A 20196-nucleotide genomic window follows, 5' to 3' on the forward strand; every position below is an offset into this window, starting at 1 on the left:
CTATATGGTGCATTTTGTGATCCATTGATAGTAACTTCTCTGATATTTGCAGGTCAGATTGGCTTTCTTGCCTCTGAAGAGGAAACAGACTTCTGTCCTATCAAAGTAGTGATATGAATAGAGGGCAGCTAACAGGGACAATCTAACCCAGACCTGGGAATTGTCAGGATAAGCTTCCTGGAGAAAGTGAAATTATTATCTAAGGTCAGACCCGAAAGATGAGTAAAGTTAGCCAGGGGGAAGTATGAGAGGGATAAGAAGATGAAAGAGAGAGAATAGCTACACTCTAGCTGGCTCTGAAATTGAATCCTGTACCATATTTAGACCTGCTAAAGATGGATATATGTGATGATTATCTCTTCGGTTGTATTTCATAGACATGATTTTCTAGTATTTCTTTATAGTAAAAATTGAATAGAATGTATTTGCTAGACATAAAAGTCTCTTCTTCCTTATGTAGCATAGATCTATTTTATTTATTAGAGCCACAGAAGAATTATTTTCTTTAGCCATTGACCCATTTTATTAATTGTTTCTCTTTAGTCTGCATTTACTCTGTAACTACCAATTACTTTCTTCATAGGTTTTTTGTTTGGTTGGTTTTTGTTTTTGTTTTTGTTGTATTTGCAAACTATTAAGAGAACTGGAAAATTGGTTTTGGAGGGGTTTTTATTCTTGTCTATAAAAATATTTACTTTTGCATAGCTTCAGATATTTGGAACATGTTTATAAGGTAATTTGGGGACACTTCATTTCTGCTTAGTTTAGGAAGAACAGAAATCTGGGGAAACGTCCTGTTGGGAATTCCAGAATAGAGAAACCATCCGGAATGGCACCTGGCACAAGAAGACTCTCAATAGATAGCTGCTGGACAAATAGATATGCTACATTAGTATAGAACACATTCAGAGAAGGAAAGAAGATGAAAACAAATGGCAGACTGTTAAGTTAGGGTCTATAAGCTGATGATTGGGAACTAAGTCTCTATAAGGAGACGGAAGCCTAGATGTATAGTCTTACCCACTATACTTTGCTAAGTGAGTCTTTGATATCACGTAATTTTATAATTGTCTATCAGAACTTGGTTAAAAAAAAAAAGAACTTGGTTAAAACCCTATTAAACTTCATTCAGCTTAGTCCCCATAAATGAAAAAATATTCCTACTTATCCCCTGTGAACCATATGGAAGATCTGAGTGATAGTTTACAGAGAGAAATAGATTAGTCCCTGAAAAAAATAGACCTACACTCAGCTCCATTGAGCTACTGGAAGACTAGGCCAATAGTGTTTGGCTCAAAATGTGTGAAAATGCCATTCAAAAACTTGCAGTGAGAATCAGCTTTCAGCAGATGACTGCATCATAGCATTATTTTTCTGTCATAATTGAGGAAGGTAATTGAGGAGAAAGGGTATTATAATTATTACCAGAGTTTTTAATGCCAGTGAATTTGGTTGGTATTGGAAACACATGCTAATTATAACATTTAGTTGTTGATTTTTTTAAAAGTAACTTTTTCTCCTTCTGTTTTCTATTCTGTTTTTCTACAAAATCATGGTTTGCCAATTCTAGAATTTTTTAGGATTCTAAGTTTCAAAGTTGGCAAAAAATTTCATATATACGTTAGAGTGCTGTCACCTAAAAGAGTCAAAGAGATGCTGGGTGAGAATGTAGGGGAACTTATTTTGGGATATGAAAGAAATACAAGAGCTAAGAACTTTGAAGTTCTGTAGCAATGATCTTAACATAGTCAGACCTGACTCCATCCTATAAATATTTCTTTTTTTTTTTTTTTTTTAATTTTTTATTTATTTATGATAGTCACACAGAGAGAGAGAGAGAGAGGCAGAGACACAGGCCGAGGGAGAAACAGGCTCCATGCACCGGGAGCCCGACGTGGGATTCGATCCCGGGTCTCCAGGATCGGGCCCTGGGCCAAAGGCAGGCGCCAAACCGCTGCGCCACCCAGGGATTCCCTTTTTTTTTTTTTTTCTATAAATATTTCTTAATGACCACTGTACCACCCTGAAATTAAATCCATAACAATACAACTTCTCACATACATAACTCCAAATATAATATAATGCCTTCCCTGCTTATAAGGGAGAACTTTTTAATTTTATTTTATTATTATTTTTTAAAGATTTTATTTATTTATTCATGAGAATACACAGAGAGGAGAGAGAGAGGCAGAGGCACAGGCAGAGGGAGAAGCAGGCTCCATGCAGGGAGCCTGATGTGGGACTCAATCCCAGATCTCCAGGATCAGGCCCTGGGCTGAAGGCGGCGCTAAACCGCTGAGCCATCCAGGCTGCCCCAAGGGAGAACTTTTTTAAAAGATAATTTGTAATGTTTCCATATGTAAATGTTTAGGCATGAATACAGTAAAAAAACTTAATGAAATAGTATGGGCGCAAGAGCTGAAAATGTGGACTGACATATGATATTGATATGTGGCCACTGTGCTAGTTATCTGATTTTTCAAAATGAAATAACTTCTAATAAAAAGTATAATCTTCTTTTTATTTACAGGGCCAGATGTAATACTGAAAAATACAGTTTTCTTTAAAACAGTACAAAAACACTTTCTGTTTAATTATAAAACTGTGACCAGAAATTTCCAGGCACCCGCATAAACTTCTGAAATGCCTCTGTGAGGCTTTATTACTACTCTCTTCCCCACTTTGAGAATCACTGCTGTGTAGAATCACATAATGTTATAGTGTTTTTATTAAGATAGCATTACTGACCAATTAGGATAAGTCTTCTTTATTAATCATTTTATTAGTACTAGATTTATTTTGAGTCATTTATTTTTTTTCTCTACCTGTCCTTTGGGACTAATCAGTGTTTGTGAACCAATTGGTCATTCATAGAGATACTCTTCTTGTAGAATAGTTTTACTCCTGATGAAGTAAAGATCTGAATATAGCTAGAATAAAAAATACTGGTGAGAATGTGAAAAATATGAAAGATTTTTTTTCTTATTTTTTAATCTCTTTAAAAGGTAATTGGCTGCTTAAGTAAAAAATAGTAACAGTATATTGCTATTTCTAATCAGTTGAAAAATAAAATACATATGACAGTAATAACACAAAGAATTTATGGAGAAATGGAAGAAGTATATGGTTGCAAGACTCTTAAAATGCAAATGAAATGAGATACTATCTCTTGAAGACTGAGATAAGTTAAAAGATACATATTATAAATTGTAAAACAACCACTAAAAAAACCCAAATCAGAACCCAAAAAAGCACAACTAATAAGGCAATAAAGGAAATAAAATGAAATCATAAGAAGTATTCATTTCAGGGATCCCTGGGTGGCGCAGTGGTTTGGCGCCTGCCTTTGGCCCAGGGCGCGATCCTGGAGACCCGGGATCGAATCCCACGTCAGGCTCCCGGTGCATGGAGCCTGCTTCTCCCTCTGCCTGTGTCTCTGCCTCTCTCTCTCTCTCTGTCTGTGACTATCATAAATAAATAAAAATTTAAAAAAATATATTAAAAAAAAAGTATTCAGTTCAAAGAAGTCAGAAAAAAAAGAAAGGAACGAAGTCATGATCCCTGAAAGAACTCAACATGCTTTGTATTGGAAGTCTTTTAGGCATACTCAGGGTATCTCCCACTTTGCCCTCCCATGCTATCCTTTTTTTATAGCCCCCAGGCTCATTCAGCACCTATCTGTTCCTTCTCTTGGGTACTCCAAGTGAATTTGACTTTGTCACTAACTTCTATATTTGCCAATCCAAGATATTGAATAATAAAGATAAAGTGGAATTAATTGATTACTGATTTTTCAGTGTTGGCTCAACCTTACCCCTTTCTCTTCCCCTGAATTCAGAGACATGAAAAATGCTGTAATTGGGAACAACAAGCAGAAAGCCAATCTCATTGTTTTAGGAGCTGTTCCAAGGTATGTTTGCTATTAATCCCTTTTCTGATGTTCATATGAAGTTTCTAATATATTTCTCATTCTCATCCATAATACCCATCTTTTTTCTGTTTTGTCTATCCTATTTTTGAAAGCCTTTTAATTTTTAAAATAAATGCTTTGAAATATACGAAGCATCTCTTTAGAAATGTTTAAGTACTAGAGAATGGAATATGAAGCAAATGTGTTAATACTTTTTGGAAATTCAGGAAGATTATTGGCCCTGTAATAAAAGAATGTGTTGGGTAGGTAGATGATATACACCAGCCTAATTCTTCATCTCCTCAGAACCTTGGCAATTTTATATGATTGGATAATAATTTCTTAGGAGTCTCAAAACCTCTTTTGAATTAAAAAAAAAGCCAACTTTTTAAATTCTGCTTTTCTTTTTTAAATTTCTAATTATTAGAATTTGCTGTTTTCTAACTTAGAAAGTTTGATCTTTTTCTGATGAACTAAATATAAATACTCTTCTTTATGATAGACAATGATAGTTGTATAACTTTCTCTTTGCCTTTGCTACTCAACTAAATTTTATGTGCAGTTGCTTTAAGTTTTTTATTCAGAATTTTTAATGTTCTAGTTTTTCTTTTCATTTCTGTCTTTTGATAAAGGATCGATGGTTTTATTGTTTTTATCATAACTGACCTCAAATATATACTTTGATAACCATAAAGCTCTCAGCAGCCTTTCTTAGGGCATTAGTGTTCATTGTAAATAAATGTACTTTAAGGAACATGGATGTTCTACCTTAGAACATAAAGGAGATGGTCATTAAGTAATGGATGATTAGAGTTTGAGGAGTAGTTGCTTGGCAGGCAGGGCTGGAGTGGAAATGGGAGGATCTCCTGATTCCCCAAATGGGAAAATTGAAGAAAGAAGAGTTTCCCTTGCTTGAAGAGCTCCACAAGGACTCTGAATATTCCTCCTAAGTGAAACCTCTGTGATTTCTGAACCATACTTCTGGATAGTCCAGGTCCCTTTCTAGTCTAAATTTAAGATCTGACAGCACTTGGCATTGAATATTCTGAGTCTTCATATCCTGGAGTGGCAGATAACATGGACTGTGGTACTGCTCTCTCTACTTATGGACAACTTTCAGATTAATAGTTCTGATAAAGTCTAAGATTATACATAATAGTCCTTTTGCTCAGAATAAAGAACATCTCTTCTTGAGTTTTTACCCAAATATTCCTTTATTAAATTAGTAGCAGATATAAACAAATGATCATTTCCTAGCCTTCTGTGAGCTCACTGACCATGTTTTTAGTATGTGGGATATATTAGTAGCATTTTTCTGTCACATTACATTTAGCTGATTTAATTTTTTCAGTCTCCTCTGTTTATGAAATTCCTTCTTTTTAGATTGTTGTACTTGCTTCAGCAAGAAACTTCAAGTACAGAGCTGAAAACTGAATGTGCAGTGGTATTAGGAAGTCTTGCTATGGGTACTGAAAACAATGTCAAGTCTCTTCTAGATTGCCATATTATCCCTGCCTTACTGCAAGGTATGTAAGGAAATTGTTTTTGTGTAAGAAAAAATTAGAATCAGTTTGCAGTGTTTAAAATATGAATTGAATGGATGAGTCTCACATCTATTTTCTATTAATAGGACTACTGTCTCCAGACCTAAAGTTCATTGAAGCTTGTCTTCGCTGCCTGCGCACCATCTTCACCAGTCCTGTCACACCAGAGGAGCTACTGTATACAGTGAGTTTTGGAAGTTTTCAAATCATCAGTTACATTTCACTAACAGCATACCTCTACCTTACTCAGAACCTCAGAACTCATCATAACTATGTTATATTATAGAAAAGTCTCAGGAAGTATTTTAGTTCTTGCTAATTTTCAAATATCAAATGTTCTAGGTATTATAAAGAAGTGAAAGATACTGTTAGAGCTTGAGGAGTTTATAAGCTGTTTAAAAAAAAGAGAGACCAGGGGATCCCTGGATGGCTTAGCGGTTTGGCGCCTGCCTTTGGCCCGGGGCGCAGTCCTGGAGTCCCGGGATCGAGTTCTGTATTGGGTTCCCGGCATGGAGCCTGCTTCTCCCTCCTCCCGTGTCTCTGCCTCTTTCTCTTTCTCTCTCTCTATGTCTATAATAAATAAACAAACAAACAAATAAATAAATAATCTTTTAAAAAAAGAGAGAGACCCATTTTGATCTCTTAATATCAAATTAAGGCAGTATATTTAACGTATTCCCTCTAGGTTAAATCCAACAGAGTAGGCTTTACAGAGAATTTGACCTGGATCTTGAATAATGGGTAAGATTTAGAGAGGTGGAGAGGAAAGAGGACATTCTAGGTGAGATTTGTGTACAAGAGAATATGCAAGACATTAGGCAGAATTAGTCTAATGTGGGAAGGGCGTCAGTGTTCATTTCAATGGAAGAGATGAACCAGAACTTTCTTGCAGGAGGCTTACTTGCCAGGCTAGAATCAGAGAATATGTGTGAGAGAATCCAGAGATCTTTGGAGTCATTCATTGTTTTTTAAACTTCAGAAATTATTAGGGGGCTTTTTTATCTATTGACTACAAAGGACTTTCTCAATTGAACATTATCCAGGCCAATGTTTTTCAAACTCTGTGATTTATAATCCACAATAAGAAATACATTTTCCAGAATGCCTGGGTGGCTCAGTGGTTGAGCGTCTGCCTTCGGCTCAGGGCATGACCCTGGAACCCCGGGATCAAGTTCCATATCAGGTTCCCTTGCATGGAGTCTGCTTCTCCCTCTGCCTATGTCTCTCTTTCTGTGTGTCTCTCATGAATAAGTAAATAAATAAAATCTTTAAAAAAAAATTTCCATTGCCACACTGTGTGTGTGTGAGTGTGTGTGTGTTTGTGAGAAAGAATTTTCCTGAGACCATCTTCACAGAACGGTTCAATAAATGTGATGCCTTCTGGTTTCTAGTCTGTCCTTTTCTCGTTTTTAGAATAATGCTGGTTGTGATTCTCTGAGCCAACACAAAGAATCACAATGTCGGATAGGACAAATATAAGTCAGAGATCTTATCTAGAATCACATTTAACAAGTATTTCAAGAATATAAATAATCCTTCCTGCAAAGGAAGCAGGGAGAGGGGGCATATCATGAAGCTCCATTGTCCATCTTCCCCACATAAGATACATGCTCCTCTGTCCGATAATGGTACATAAAGTCTGTAAGTGAGGTTCATGGATCACTTTACACAGCAGGGATGCTCTAAATTATGAGACATCTCAATTTTATTTTATTATTTTAATTTATTTTATTTTTTAAATATTTTATTTATTCATGATAGTCACACAGAGAGAGACAGAGAGGCAGAGACACAGGCAGAGGGAGAAGCAGGCTCCATGCAGGGAGCCCGACGCAGGACTCGATCCTGGGTCTCCAGGATCGCGCCCCGGGCCAAAGGCAGGTGCCAAACCGCTGCGCCACCCAGGGATCCCAAGACATCTCAGTTTTAAACCTCAGGGATTTGTGCAGTATTCTTCAGGGAGCCATTCCTTATAAGTTGGTATTGTTCTCAAAATTGAGCAAGGACCATGATTAGCTGGAGGCCTTATTAAGTGCAGATTGTTAGAGCCTTCTGCCAGACTTTCTGAGTCAGTGAGTTTGGGGTAGGGTCTAAGAATTTGCTTTTCTAACAAGTTCCCAGATAGCTCAGAGGTTGCTGGACCACTCTTTGAGGACTGCTGGTTTACTGTAAGCAGTCCTAAATTGGGGACATCCTCCTCAAAGCTTTATACCGAGAAAGACTCTTCTCCTAGTAAGTGTCAGTCTGTTTCTGTGAAGGTCCTATTGTGATGCGTACAAAGAGTTTAAACCAATCACCTGTCATCTTTACCCTAGACTTTACTGTCCAACTCCTAGCCCAGTAAGTGAGAAATTGGTCCTGGCCAGCAGTTTTAACTCCTTCCTCCTTGCTCTCCAAAATTATTTTATGAACCACTAATGATTCATGGTACATACTTTGGAAAACTGGTCTACACGAACTTCACTTTTTTACATAAGAAAAATTATGACCCAGGGGACATTAAGTGGCTTTCACAGTGACAATGTCTGTTTTATGCCTCAGAGACAATGGTGGATCTGTAAAGAGTTTTGGATGGGATGATGACAGACAGTGTTTTAGTGTAATTAACTCCCATCTGTGAGTTGGACTGTATAGCTGGCACAGCAACTCAAGCACTAAACTGAGGACAGTGTTGGCCACTTAAAAGAAGGTGGGATGTCTAGTTTGAAATCCTGTTTGTCAGTTGGGTGACTGGGCAAATTATGTAACTGTTCTTTGCTTTGTTTAATCAACTATAAATTGTAGATCTGTAAAACAATTGGCAGAAACAGGGCAGGCGTGAAGAAATGGGATGAGGCTGTTATAACAGGAAAACTGAGGGATGAAAGAGCAATGGAGGAAAGAAAGGAGGTGGAAGTAATTAAGGAGTTTAATAGAAGCTTTCATATCATCCTTCAATTGCCTGTTCTTTCTTAGCTGCTACCTGCTTCCTTGTCTTCTGCCAGTGGACCTACTGTTTCCTCTCTTCCCCCCTTTATAAAATAGACATGTACTTGACATTCTCATCTCTCTTCTTTCTATACATTTACTACCTGACTTTCTTTGGGTATTTTTTTTTTTCCTTTGGGTTTTCTAAATTTTTCATTTTGCTTTTAAACTACTTGTGATAGTGTTGTATGAAAGGAGAGAATAGCACTCCCCTTGACAAGGATGGAAGAGGCCCTTGGGCCTGACAACACACATACAGTTAAGGCATTGCCACCTACTTCGTGGCATCTAACCAACGTTTTTTTAAAAAATAAAATAAAATAAACTACTTGTGATAACACAGAAGGTTATACTAACAAGCAAAGAGAAAGATTTTACTTAAAGGGAATTAATAGCCTTCTGTTTTCTTACTTAGCGGTTATATATTTTGAGCATTCTTTTCTTTCTAAGGGAAACCCTAAGTCTTGTTCATCTACACAGTGATACTCTTAAGTTTCCTTCCTTGCCCTCTGTTGTCTTTTGTCAAAGTGTGACCTGTGGACCAGCAGTGTTGGCCTCATCTGGAAGCTTAGATCCTACTCCAAACCTATAGAATCAGAATCTGTACATAATGACTATCCCTGGGAATTGCATGCACATTCATATTGAAGAAGTATAGCTCGAGGACTCATGACAGCATTGACTAGGAGACTTGAGCTAAGTCTCCTTTTCCATCTGTGGTTCAGACCAAGTACCCTTTCAACTTTGAATTCCCTTTGCACCCTAAGAAGGAGATTCTTGGAGAGCTGTGCAGCAGATTGGGGGATTCTCCTCTCTTCTACTGCACTGACTTGTTTATTGCTAAGTGTCAGCAATAGGCAGAATCGTGCTCTAAGTGAGAAGTTGATATTTTACAAATTGTCTTGTGAAGATTGAAATTAGCTAACTATCGTCATTAGGATTTTTACTAGCCACTGATACTGCAAGATCTCAGAGATCAAAGCTGTTAAGTCTTATTTTTATGCAGTAATTCTTCCTTATAGGCTGTTATTATATATCTTATTAGCTCACATTTTGGTTTCAGAACAGATTTCTGTCAAGTCTTTTGAAATGATTTTGTCTTATTATGAGGATGTAGGCTGTTTATGGGAGAGAAGTTGAGAATTTCTCACTCTTGTATTTTGTTATTGAGGATGAATATTGAAGCCCCTCGTCCTTTGCCTAAACAGTTTTGGTGACTCTTGTTTTCGTTTTGCTGTGTTCCTTAAAAAGACTTGATTTACTGTGATTAAGAAGCTTGCATATGTACCTGCTCATGGAAATAGTTTGTTAGATGTATTCACAGTGCCTAAGTTCATTGTTGCTCTCTTTTCCTTTGACTCCAGGATGCCACGGTGATACCGCACCTCATGGCACTGCTTAGCAGGTCCCGCTATACCCAGGAGTACATCTGTCAGATCTTCTCACACTGCTGTAAAGTAAGAACCAGAATAAATGTTTGTCTGTAATGTAAAATCTTCCATGCCCCCAGGAGATGTGCCTTCTTTGTGTATCCTCCCAGAGATAACCTGTACATATATAACTATGCAGACCTATGTATATTCTATCCCCTCCCCTGTTTTTATATATAAACAGACTTTTGTATATATTCTCTTCCCCTTTTTGGACACAAATGGTAGCATTCCATACGCACTATTCTCTACCCTGCATTTTCCACTTAATATATCTTGAAAGCTATTCCATATCAGTACATAAGGAGCTCCCTTACTTTTTTTAATAGCCGTATAGTATTTTACTATATAGATACCTAATAATTTGTTTAACCAGTTCTCTGTTGTTAGACATTTGCCTTGTTCTCAGTCTTACCTTATTATAAAAAAATGTTGCAGAAATATCTTGTGTAAGACATTTTATAAGAAACAGAGTTGCTGAGTCAAAGAATGTGTACATTTATAGTCTTACCATATATCATCTTGTATAGAGGTTGTACCATTTTATACTCCTACTCGCAGTGTGTGATCATAACTATTTCTCCACACCCTTGTTGTTGGAAATTGTCTTAAGTGATCTCATATAAGGAGAAATGAGAAATTCTTCTCTGCTCTTCATTGAAATTTCTGTTCATAAAAGGGTCTCAGCCTAAACTGAAGAGTGCTATAAAGTGCTACTTATTTTACTTCATAGTTTACATACTGAGTGTAGTCTTTTGATAGCCATGGGTGATGATTATTTATTTGAGATCTTTCATAATTTTTACACATTTGGTAATCTCTAACCAAATATTTATCTTCTGATGGTTCTATAAATTTTTCAGGATAGCATTACTCATCCTCTTATATTTATAATACAAAGACGAAGTGAGGAATTTGGGCAACTATAGGGAATAAAGGAAAGAGAAATGAACACCTACATAGGAAAGCAGGAAGTTCACACATCTATGCTCTTTTAGAACAGTTGCCCAAATAAATGAAAATTAAATCACTTGGTTCCAGAAAAAGTATCATTGATTTGTTTAACCCTTCTCGCCCAAATCCTAGGTGGCTTTCACAGCCTATTTAGTTCTGTTTAAAACATTTAAAATTTAAGAATTTTGCCAAAAATCCTTGAAGTTTCCGTTCCCAGATTGCTTTGACGGTGTGTAGGCCAACTCATAGGTCCAAGGATGTCAAACACTTCTTTAATCTTTTGAGACGAGCAAAGAAAGATTTTGAGAAAATGACAATTTTGTTGCAATTCACTTGCTAAAAATGATCTAAACTTAACAGGTTGTAGAATTTTCCAGTAGTGAAATGAAATCTTGTAGCCAGGTAGGTAAAGAAAGATACTCTAGAACTCCTGTGCCTCGTTAAAAATCTTTCTACATCTATACCTGAGTGTTTAAGAGCTTGGCATATACTAGTTATAACCACAGTAATCTAAAGGGGCACTGAAAATTGGACCTGGAGATGTAATTACTAAATGTTATATTATGAGCAGTTTGAATAATCCCTTCCAGAAGTTACCTAAATAGCTTTTAGAATTGCTCATTAGAAAATGTTAAATCCCTTTAGGCTTGTTCACCTGAAACTTCTCAGTACTTTTTAGCTGAAAATCATAGATAAAAGAATACCATTAAATCACTAGTTCTTTTACTGGAGAGAATCTTATGCTGAGTAAGAATTTATAGGCACCCTCCTGCCACTAACGGAACTGAAAATGTTACCAGAGAAAATCACCTTAAGTCAGCTTTCTTTTAGCCTGGTAATTAGTATTTGCCACTGTAATTAAATGACCAAATTCAAGTGTTTTGAGATATAACTAAACCTTAGGAAATATTATAGCCTTTATAAACCCATTGACCATAGTCTAATATAAATATTAATTTTTTTACTGATTTACTAGCATGAATCTTTGAAAACAACTGATCCAATGATCTCTGTATAGTTATTAACCATAAAAACCTTTTACTTTCAGGTTGTTCAATTTACATATAGGCTTAAGATTCATAGTCCATTTTCAGACTCATTCATAACTTTGCAAATGCAGTTGACCCTTGAACAATGTGAGGGTCAGGGGTGGCCAAACCCTGCTCAGTCAAAAATAGGCATATACCTTTTGACTCTCCTAAAATTTAACTGCTAATATCATTCTAATTATATCTTTGAAATTCTCTCCTTGATTGATTAAGGAGCAAAAAAAAAGGGCTAGTAATACTAACTGGGACTAAATTGTTGTCACTACTTAAACAGGTTACTCAAACTTCTGAGACGTGTCTTTTGGAGTTTAAAATCTTGAGGGCTTATTTGCTTCCCACATCCCACCCTGTGTATGTTGTCTCATTAGCCCAGGTCCTTGCGGGTTAATTTGGAGAGACCTAAGAGAGACTTGACAAGAATCAAATGATAGCTCCTTCTCTAGTTGGTTGAGCCATCAACAATTCAATTCTTTATTACTGTTTTTACACCATCCTATGTACAACTGCAGAGAGGAAGAAGGGCGTCCTTTGTAGTAATTATTTCCTACAGTCTCTGGGGCACAGAAATTGAGAGATTAAAAACTACAGTATCTTGTAAGCAGAGGGAACAGTTACGTTAAATGAATTGCATTGTGCTTGATCTTTTTTATAATATAACTTGATCAACACAGATATTTCATAAGTGACCTACCTCTTAAAAATATGCATGCACCTGCATATTAATTGATGTTTTTAAGAGTAAAAGACTGTAAACAATCTAAATGTCTAACAGTAGGATACTAAAGTATGGTTTACCTGCACAGTGGAATAAGGCCAAAAAAGAAATAAGAAAGCTCTTTATGTACTAATATGAATGATTTCTGGGAAGTAGTATAAAGGAAGTAAAAGCTTTAGAACAATATGTATAGTATATGTATAGTACATATAGCACATACATAGGTAGTATTCTACCTTTAGTGTTAAAATAGGGGAAAGGATATACTTACGTATTTGTATGTAATGGCTTGAAAAATGTAAAAACAATCTGTTAGTATTAGGCCACCTCAAAGCAGAAGAACAGGTTGGCTAAATACAGAGAATGGAATGAGCTGTGAGGTGCAAGGGTGAAGGCAGCACCCTGTCTACTTAGCTATTCTGCTAAACACTGCCAGTATTTAAATTAGGATGTTAAAATTCATATGGAAGGCAAAAACCTTAGTATGCTAATAATATTGTCAGCCTAGGGTAATTTAGGTTTATCTTCACAATTTATTCTAGTTACCTACTTGTTACTAGGTAAGAAAAAAATGGGTCAGATTCTTAGGAGAGCCTTTTCCTAGATTCCCCATTATAGACTACACCACTGTCTTTATATTGAATAAGCTGGAGACTCATGTTTTAAATGAGACTGTTGAAGTAAAGCATTTAGAACAGTGCCCAAGCACATAGCAAGTACCCAATAAGTAGTACCTATAATTATAATTGCAGATGCATGGATGAAGATGAGATAGGAAGATAAAGAGCATACTTGCAGCCTGTACCCTGAGAATGTCAGTATCTTTAGTTGTTCTAAAAGCAACCCTGCATTATTCTGGACAGATAGATATGGATAAATACATCAAGCAATACACACAGGGAATTTATCCTCATACTGTTCAGCAAAACATTGTTTTTAATAGTAAGACATTAGAAACTACCTAATATATGTAATGGGAGTTTGCATGAGTAAAGTGTGGCATATTATGTATCAATTAAAAATCAGAAATTAGAAGTTAGTAATAGAAGTTGCTGAAGTGTTTTGTTTTTTAAAAGAGCCTTTTTATAGAATATAAAGTGTTTAGGGAATTACTACCTATTAAATAGAATATGGTTGTTTTGTGATTCAGGACTAGGAATACTAATCTCCCCACTTCAAATGATGAATATTTGTGTCCAGGAAAGAATGACTATCTGCAAGATCTTTATTACTTGGCTAAATAGTGGGTTGGAAAAATTGATTTGAGAGATTTTTTCCTAGACTAGCAACTGGTTTTCTCTGTTGAGCCCAGATAGGTAGCCAGCTTTCAGTGCTGTATTTTTCTCTTCTGAATAACGATAAGCATGAAGTAGCATCCTTAACCTTGATTTGATTTCATTATTTGAATGGTTATATGGTACATAAAATCAGTGCATAAGAGGGGCACTTGGCTGGCTCAGTTGGTAGAGCATGTGACTCTTGATCTCAGAATAGTAAGTTTGAGCCCCACATTGGGTTATGGTGATTATGTAAAAATTTTTTAAAAAAATTAAAAACTAAATCAATGCATAAGAACTGTGGCAGTTTTGAAGCCTTGCTTTTAACCTTTACCTTCTGTCACTTTGAAGATCTTCAGCAAATTGCTTAGTAGAAAACAGTTGATGAGAAGTAACATCCTGAATTTTCCCATTTCTTTACCTTTCTACTCTAAGAAATGATAATTGAAAAAAGAGAAATGACATAGAAACAGAAACTAAAACACATTCACTTCTCTGTATGGAGTGTTGTGTTTTTCACCATCGTTAACTCAAACTTCCCTGATGTATTGAAGTAGTTTAAGCTCTCATCTACTTCTTGCACTTGAGTAATTTTATTGTTTCTCTGACCAGTTCATCAGTCTGAAGTTGTAAGAATGACTACCACTGTCTCCAGTGGGCATAGTTTAAGCTTGTGCACATGAAATGCAGAATTCACAGTGGTTCTCTTCTTGTGATGGTGTCTTTTTTTAAGAACTTCAAAGGGCCTGTGCCAGGATAGCTTCTGTACCCTCTTCATTATTTGGGGGTAAGGTAAGGAAGCAGCAGTTCTACAGAACTGGGATGACGTAAGACATGGCAGCCCTTTGTCTACCCTGCTTTATTGGGATGGATTTATGCAAGAGAAGGGTAGGTGAGAATTCTACATTGTAGTGAATGAACTTTTCTACATTTAAGTAAATATTTTGTTGGAATGAATCATTCATTACTCTTTTTAATGTTTTATTCTCTTTTCTTACAGGGTCCAGATCATCAAACTATTTTATTTAACCATGGTGCAGTTCAGAATATTGCTCACCTACTAACCTCAGTATCTTACAAAGTAAGATATTAAAAATTATGGCCAGATTTTTATATTTTATTTTTGGTTTCTAGAGTCCTGATCTAGAAGGAGGCCCACATGTTACGTTGGTTTGATAGATATTGTGATCAAGGATAACATTTTATCCACAAAATGTTGTGGGGTATTGTTTTATCTATAGAATCCTCTTTAAAAAAATTTTAAAAGCTACCCTTGCCTTTCCACTTTTTTTTCAAAATATGGTTGTGGCTTGATTTGCTATTGGTTTTGAGTCTCTTCTGCTCTGATATCAGTGCCAAAGCTGTACATAGGGTAATGCTTTGAAATATCAGGAAATACTTTGATTTCATATTTGAAACCTGAACAGCCATAGTGACTCAGGGCATATACTCACATACACATTTAAAATGTGTTCTGTTTTGTATTTTGAATTAAAAAGTCAAAGGTTTTCAGACTTGCTAATTTCCTTCACTGTCTTTTATATATAGATAAACAGCGTCGTGATATATGATCAAGCATTATGTTAAAAATGTAGTCATTTTATTGTTGTCCAGCTAGCAAGTTATAACAGATAATGGGGCATTGTCCTTATTGTGTCAGATTATGGCTGGTATGCCAGGACTTTGACACAGAGCAGAGAGAGCAGTAGTTATTTTTGTCTTCTATCCTCATGCACTGATTCTAATCTGCTCTGTGTTGCAGCCTGCTAATACCTATGTTTTCCTACTTCAGATATCCAAAGTTTGATTTTAGTGAAGCACTCACAAGGATGGGAATGGGGAATGAAGCCAGCTTGAAATTAGTCAGAGGGAGAGGAAAGAAATATATACTGAGAGCTGCTTCCTCCACCCTGTACCACATGGAGGCTGAAACCAGTCAGCACTGGCACATCAAGAAACAATTGCTGGGGTGGCTATTTACTGTCCCTCCTCTAGCTTCATAAATTCTCTGTCTGCTCCCTCCTATATCTTCTCCTCTCTCCCCCCTCCACTTATCTTCTGCACCAAGCTCCCTTATCTACTATAACTGATTATAGGTTGTGGAAGGAAAAAGGTTTTGGTAACATTATTCTTTTGTCAAGGTTTGCTTCATTGTCAGAGTGTCATTGACATATTTTAGGTTCCATATTTTAGGTGTACACATGCTGGAGCTGCAGATCTTTGCTGAAATGCAGGACAGGGCTTCTTCACACTTCAGTTACCTATCCTGCCAGTCTTGAGTTCCACATAAGAGCATCATATGTAGACTCAGAGGATTAGATTGTCCGGTGAGAACTGAAGAGAAAGAATGAAAAATAACAGTTCTTATAGGAGCTCCTGCAAATTGTGAAATACATTGTATGTGGTTAAGAGTTTGGCCCTGTGGTGTGGTCCTAGACCAGTAATCTAGTTTTGAGGAATAGTAGCACAATTCATAAGTGTTTTAAAAGTTAAATTAGGGGGCGCCTGGGTGGCCCAGTCATTAAAGCATCTGACTCTTGGTTTTAGCTCGGGTTGTGGTTTTGGGGTCCTGGGATCAAGCCCTGTATCAGGCTCTATGGTCAGCACGGAGTCTGCTTGGGACTCCTCTCCCTCTGCCCCTCCCTCCTCCTCTCTCTCTCTCTCTCTCTCTCTCTCTCTCTCTCTCTCTCTCAAATATTTTTTTGTTTTGTTTTGTTTTAAGATTTATTTATTTGCTTATGAGAAACAGAGAGAGAGAGAGGCAGAGACATAAGGCAGAGGGAGAAGCAGGCTCGCCACAGGGAGCCTGATGCAGGACTCAATCTTTGATCCCGGGATCACACCCTGAGCCAAAGGCAGACACTCAATCGCTGAGCCACCCTGGTGTCCCAAATAAATAAATCTTTAAAAAATAAAATAAAATTGGTTTAATAATAAAAATAAATTAGCTTAATCCTTTTCAGATTTTAACTTTGTTTCCTTCTGTTCCCTTTGCCACAACCCCATCTCACAAAACTTTAAGAGTACACCTTTTTTTCTTGTTTTCTTTTTTTTATCTTCAGTTCTCTTGTTTGTAGTTTGGGGAGAAGAAATGTCCCACTTGAAGGGTACTTGGTAATTAAGTGTTATTAAGCTCCCTTTGACTTACCAACATTGTATTTTGTACATTGTTCTTTTAAATTTGATTAGGAATTTATATAATTAAATTTTAGTTGCTGCTTCTTTCTGTTTTTTCTTTTCTTTTACTTGAAAATTAATTTTAACTTTTTATAATTAAGTTTAACTTACTGTACTCCAAATATTCAGGTTTTCCCTTGAGGCCTTTCTTTTTATATTTTAAGCAGATTTAAACAATTGTTTCTTCAGAAGAGTTTAGATTCTGAGACATTAAAATTCATATTTGCAAAATCAAGATAAATGCATTTTTTGTTTATTTATTGTTACAGGTTCGAATGCAAGCACTGAAATGCTTCTCAGTTTTAGCTTTTGAAAACCCCCAGGTATCGATGACCCTGGTAAATGGTAGGCTGGAACTTTCAGTGGCACCTACATGATTTAATTTATGAACTTTGTAGACTTAAAGAATTCTTTAATTCTTGTTTCTTTTATTTTTAGTTTTGGTTGATGGAGAATTGTTACCACAAATTTTTGTGAAGATGTTACAGAGGGATAAGCCTATTGAGATGCAGCTGACATCAGCAAAATGGTAAAAGTCAAGACAATGTGGGAAGAATAACTGTGCTTTATCAATATGTTAGAGTATTTTTGGACAGCCTAATCAGCTCACTGCCAATCCTCATCTTTGGGATTTTGGAATTTGCAAGTCATGGGTTGTCTCACATTTTCTTAAATGGGCATGAGTTTTTTACTCAGTGTACTATTAGCATTCAGAGCATCAGCACTCATATAACAGCTAAGGCTATCCACAGAAAATTACTTTATTACATTCTCAATGTACTCTCTCTGTGTTTCAGTTGAAATAATATAGAATTAGATTTAACTAACAAATTTATGCAAAGAATTGAGAAAATATAAAGATACAAACATATGGAGTGAGAATTAGTTGAAGCTGATAACCATCGCATAATTTCAGAGAATGTGGCTTCCTCGTGTTTAGAAAAACAAAACATAAAATTCTCATAGAGATATGACCGTTTATAAGATAGTTAAATTCTTATTAATACAAGTCCTAGCTCATATGAACATTCTGCTCATATGAATATGTCTAAGGTTCTTTGCTAAATTGATGGTTCCAATATTTAAGAATTTGTGCCTCTCTAGTATTTTGGCAAGAATGAGGAATTTTCAGTGAATTACTCATGCACAATGAATTTTTTTATATGAGTATATTGTATACTAGTTTGCTTTTTGTCTTCAAAACCTTTGTTAAAAAAAAAAAACTTTGTTAAGTAAGATAAATGCTCTTGTGGAATCGGTTTTTTAAAAATGTGGTAACAAGTCTTAAGGTGATAACAGCTATAAACAATTCAGTCCTCTATAATCTAAGTAAAAAATTTATTGATTTTTTAAAAATAGCTTTCTGTAGAAGCCAGAATATGGAGTGTTTTAGATGTACTACCACCCTGCTCCCCTCCCCCTGCCCGCCCAGCTTACTAAAGAAATCTAATCCAAAAAGGAAATTCGTTAAGTTTCTAAAGTGCTCAGTGTTCAGTAGCTACTTAGTTCAAAGCCAGATACAATTGTGAAGGCAAATTGTTATTCAGTTCAGTACAACCAAATCATTGACCAGTTGTCAAAGCCACTGCTGGCAAACTCTGAAGAATCATTAATTTCTTATGGCTATCTCTAAGTGTTAAATGTTAGATGCTTCTTCTGTGATACTTATATTACTCTTATTGGAGTTAGAATATCCCAGTTTAGCTTGATATAATCTTAGATACTTTGTGAACTTTATATTTTTATATTTTATATTTTAACTTTATATTTTTAACTTTTTCTCCCTTTTTATTATGGAAACTTTCTAACACAGAAACGTGTAGAAAAAAGTGTAAGGACCTCCAGTGTGGCTGGCACCTGGCTTCAGTTTATCCACTCATTAAGCCTTTATTTTTAAAAAACAATTTTGTATGCATTTCTTAAAAATATCTGACTTTATTGTCTGTATATATCCATTAGTTGCTTTTGAGTAGTAAATTGGCAGAACCTCATATAAGGTAATGTGAAAAACCTCCCACAAGATGAAGAGTAGCTGTCTTTTTTTGCCCCATAAAATCCTAAAGCCAAGGAATTTTTCTTTTAAAGCTTTAAAACACAAGCAAAAACTTACTTTTTGCCATCTTATTCCAGTTTAACTTACATGTGTAGAGCTGGAGCAATTCGGACAGATGACAACTGTATTGTATTAAAGGTGAGCTAATTCTCTCTGAACACACATAAAAGTCACTAAGTCGTAAGTGTTGAATATAAATCTTGGTATTCCCATTTCTTTTTTTTCTATTTCTTTTTATACATTTACAACTATGGTATGTGTGCATAGCATAAAATGATATTAAAACATCATGCTTTTCTTTCTATTCTATATGAAATGCCATGTAGTTTTTAAAAAATTGGTTTTAGATGTGTTTTAAGAGTGAAAGTGAAATAGTTCTTTCCTTGTCACACCTTTTTCATTTTTATGGAAATTAGGAAGACATAGACGTTGTAAAAATATGTAAAATTCAAGTGAAATATAAAATATATTTTAATCCTTGAGTTTCATTAAGTTTGCAACATAGTTTTATAGGAAAGCAGTTCACTAGCTCTGTAGACAAAGACTTTATATCACCCTCATGGCAGATAATCAAAAGACATAATGAGAAAGAAAAAGATAATAACACATGAAAGCCATCAATATTTATTGTGACATGTCAGAAGCAACTAGAACACAGAGAAACTCAGGTAAGAGACTGGCCTAAAAATTATAAGACCTGAATTTCACCACTGACTGGCTTGGTAACTTTGGGCACATCCCTTACTCTTCTAAAACAAAATAAATGTCAATACATTGACTATATATCATTTTATGAACCTGAGATCTCTCATTATCAGTGTACAAAATGAACCCAAGAATAAAAGAACATTTAAGACGAATACTTGCTCATAGTCTTTGGTGAAGCAAGTCAATTAATTTAATGAGATCTGAGGACCCTTCCCCCTTAGTAAGCAACATTGTGTAGAGTTCTAAGGATTCCATGCAAGTAACCTTGGTTTATTTGCTCAACTGCTCTACCCCTCCTCTTCTCCCTAATTGGTAAACTAGGTTAATAGCATCTTCTTCACGTACTAGTTGTGAGTATTACACTCAACAATCCATGGATTTGTGGTATTAGTAAATGTTAGTAACTGTTCAA

General features: G+C 35.7%; 1 protein-coding gene and 1 non-coding gene across 2 annotated transcripts in view; both read left to right on the forward strand.

Annotated features, from left to right (window-relative positions):
* The window catches only part of ARMC8 (armadillo repeat containing 8), a 105789-nt gene that overhangs the window by 38012 nt on the left and 47581 nt on the right, over nt 1–20196 (forward strand). Inside the window, exons 3-10 of the mRNA XM_055321151.1 lie at nt 3839–3910; nt 5294–5436; nt 5541–5638; nt 9786–9878; nt 14847–14927; nt 17293–17368; nt 17462–17552; nt 19154–19214. Of these exons, the coding sequence (XP_055177126.1) occupies nt 3839–3910; nt 5294–5436; nt 5541–5638; nt 9786–9878; nt 14847–14927; nt 17293–17368; nt 17462–17552; nt 19154–19214 (715 nt within the window). The remainder of the gene's footprint in view (nt 1–3838; nt 3911–5293; nt 5437–5540; nt 5639–9785; nt 9879–14846; nt 14928–17292; nt 17369–17461; nt 17553–19153; nt 19215–20196) is intronic.
* LOC129507407 (U6atac minor spliceosomal RNA) lies at nt 8603–8725 on the forward strand. The gene has a single exon (XR_008663986.1). It is a non-coding gene; the product is annotated as a U6atac minor spliceosomal RNA (small nuclear RNA).

Source organism: Nyctereutes procyonoides, unplaced genomic scaffold (genome assembly GCF_905146905.1).
Source record: "Nyctereutes procyonoides isolate TBG_1078 unplaced genomic scaffold, NYPRO_anot_genome, whole genome shotgun sequence".
Classification (NCBI taxonomy): Eukaryota; Metazoa; Chordata; class Mammalia; order Carnivora; family Canidae; genus Nyctereutes; species Nyctereutes procyonoides.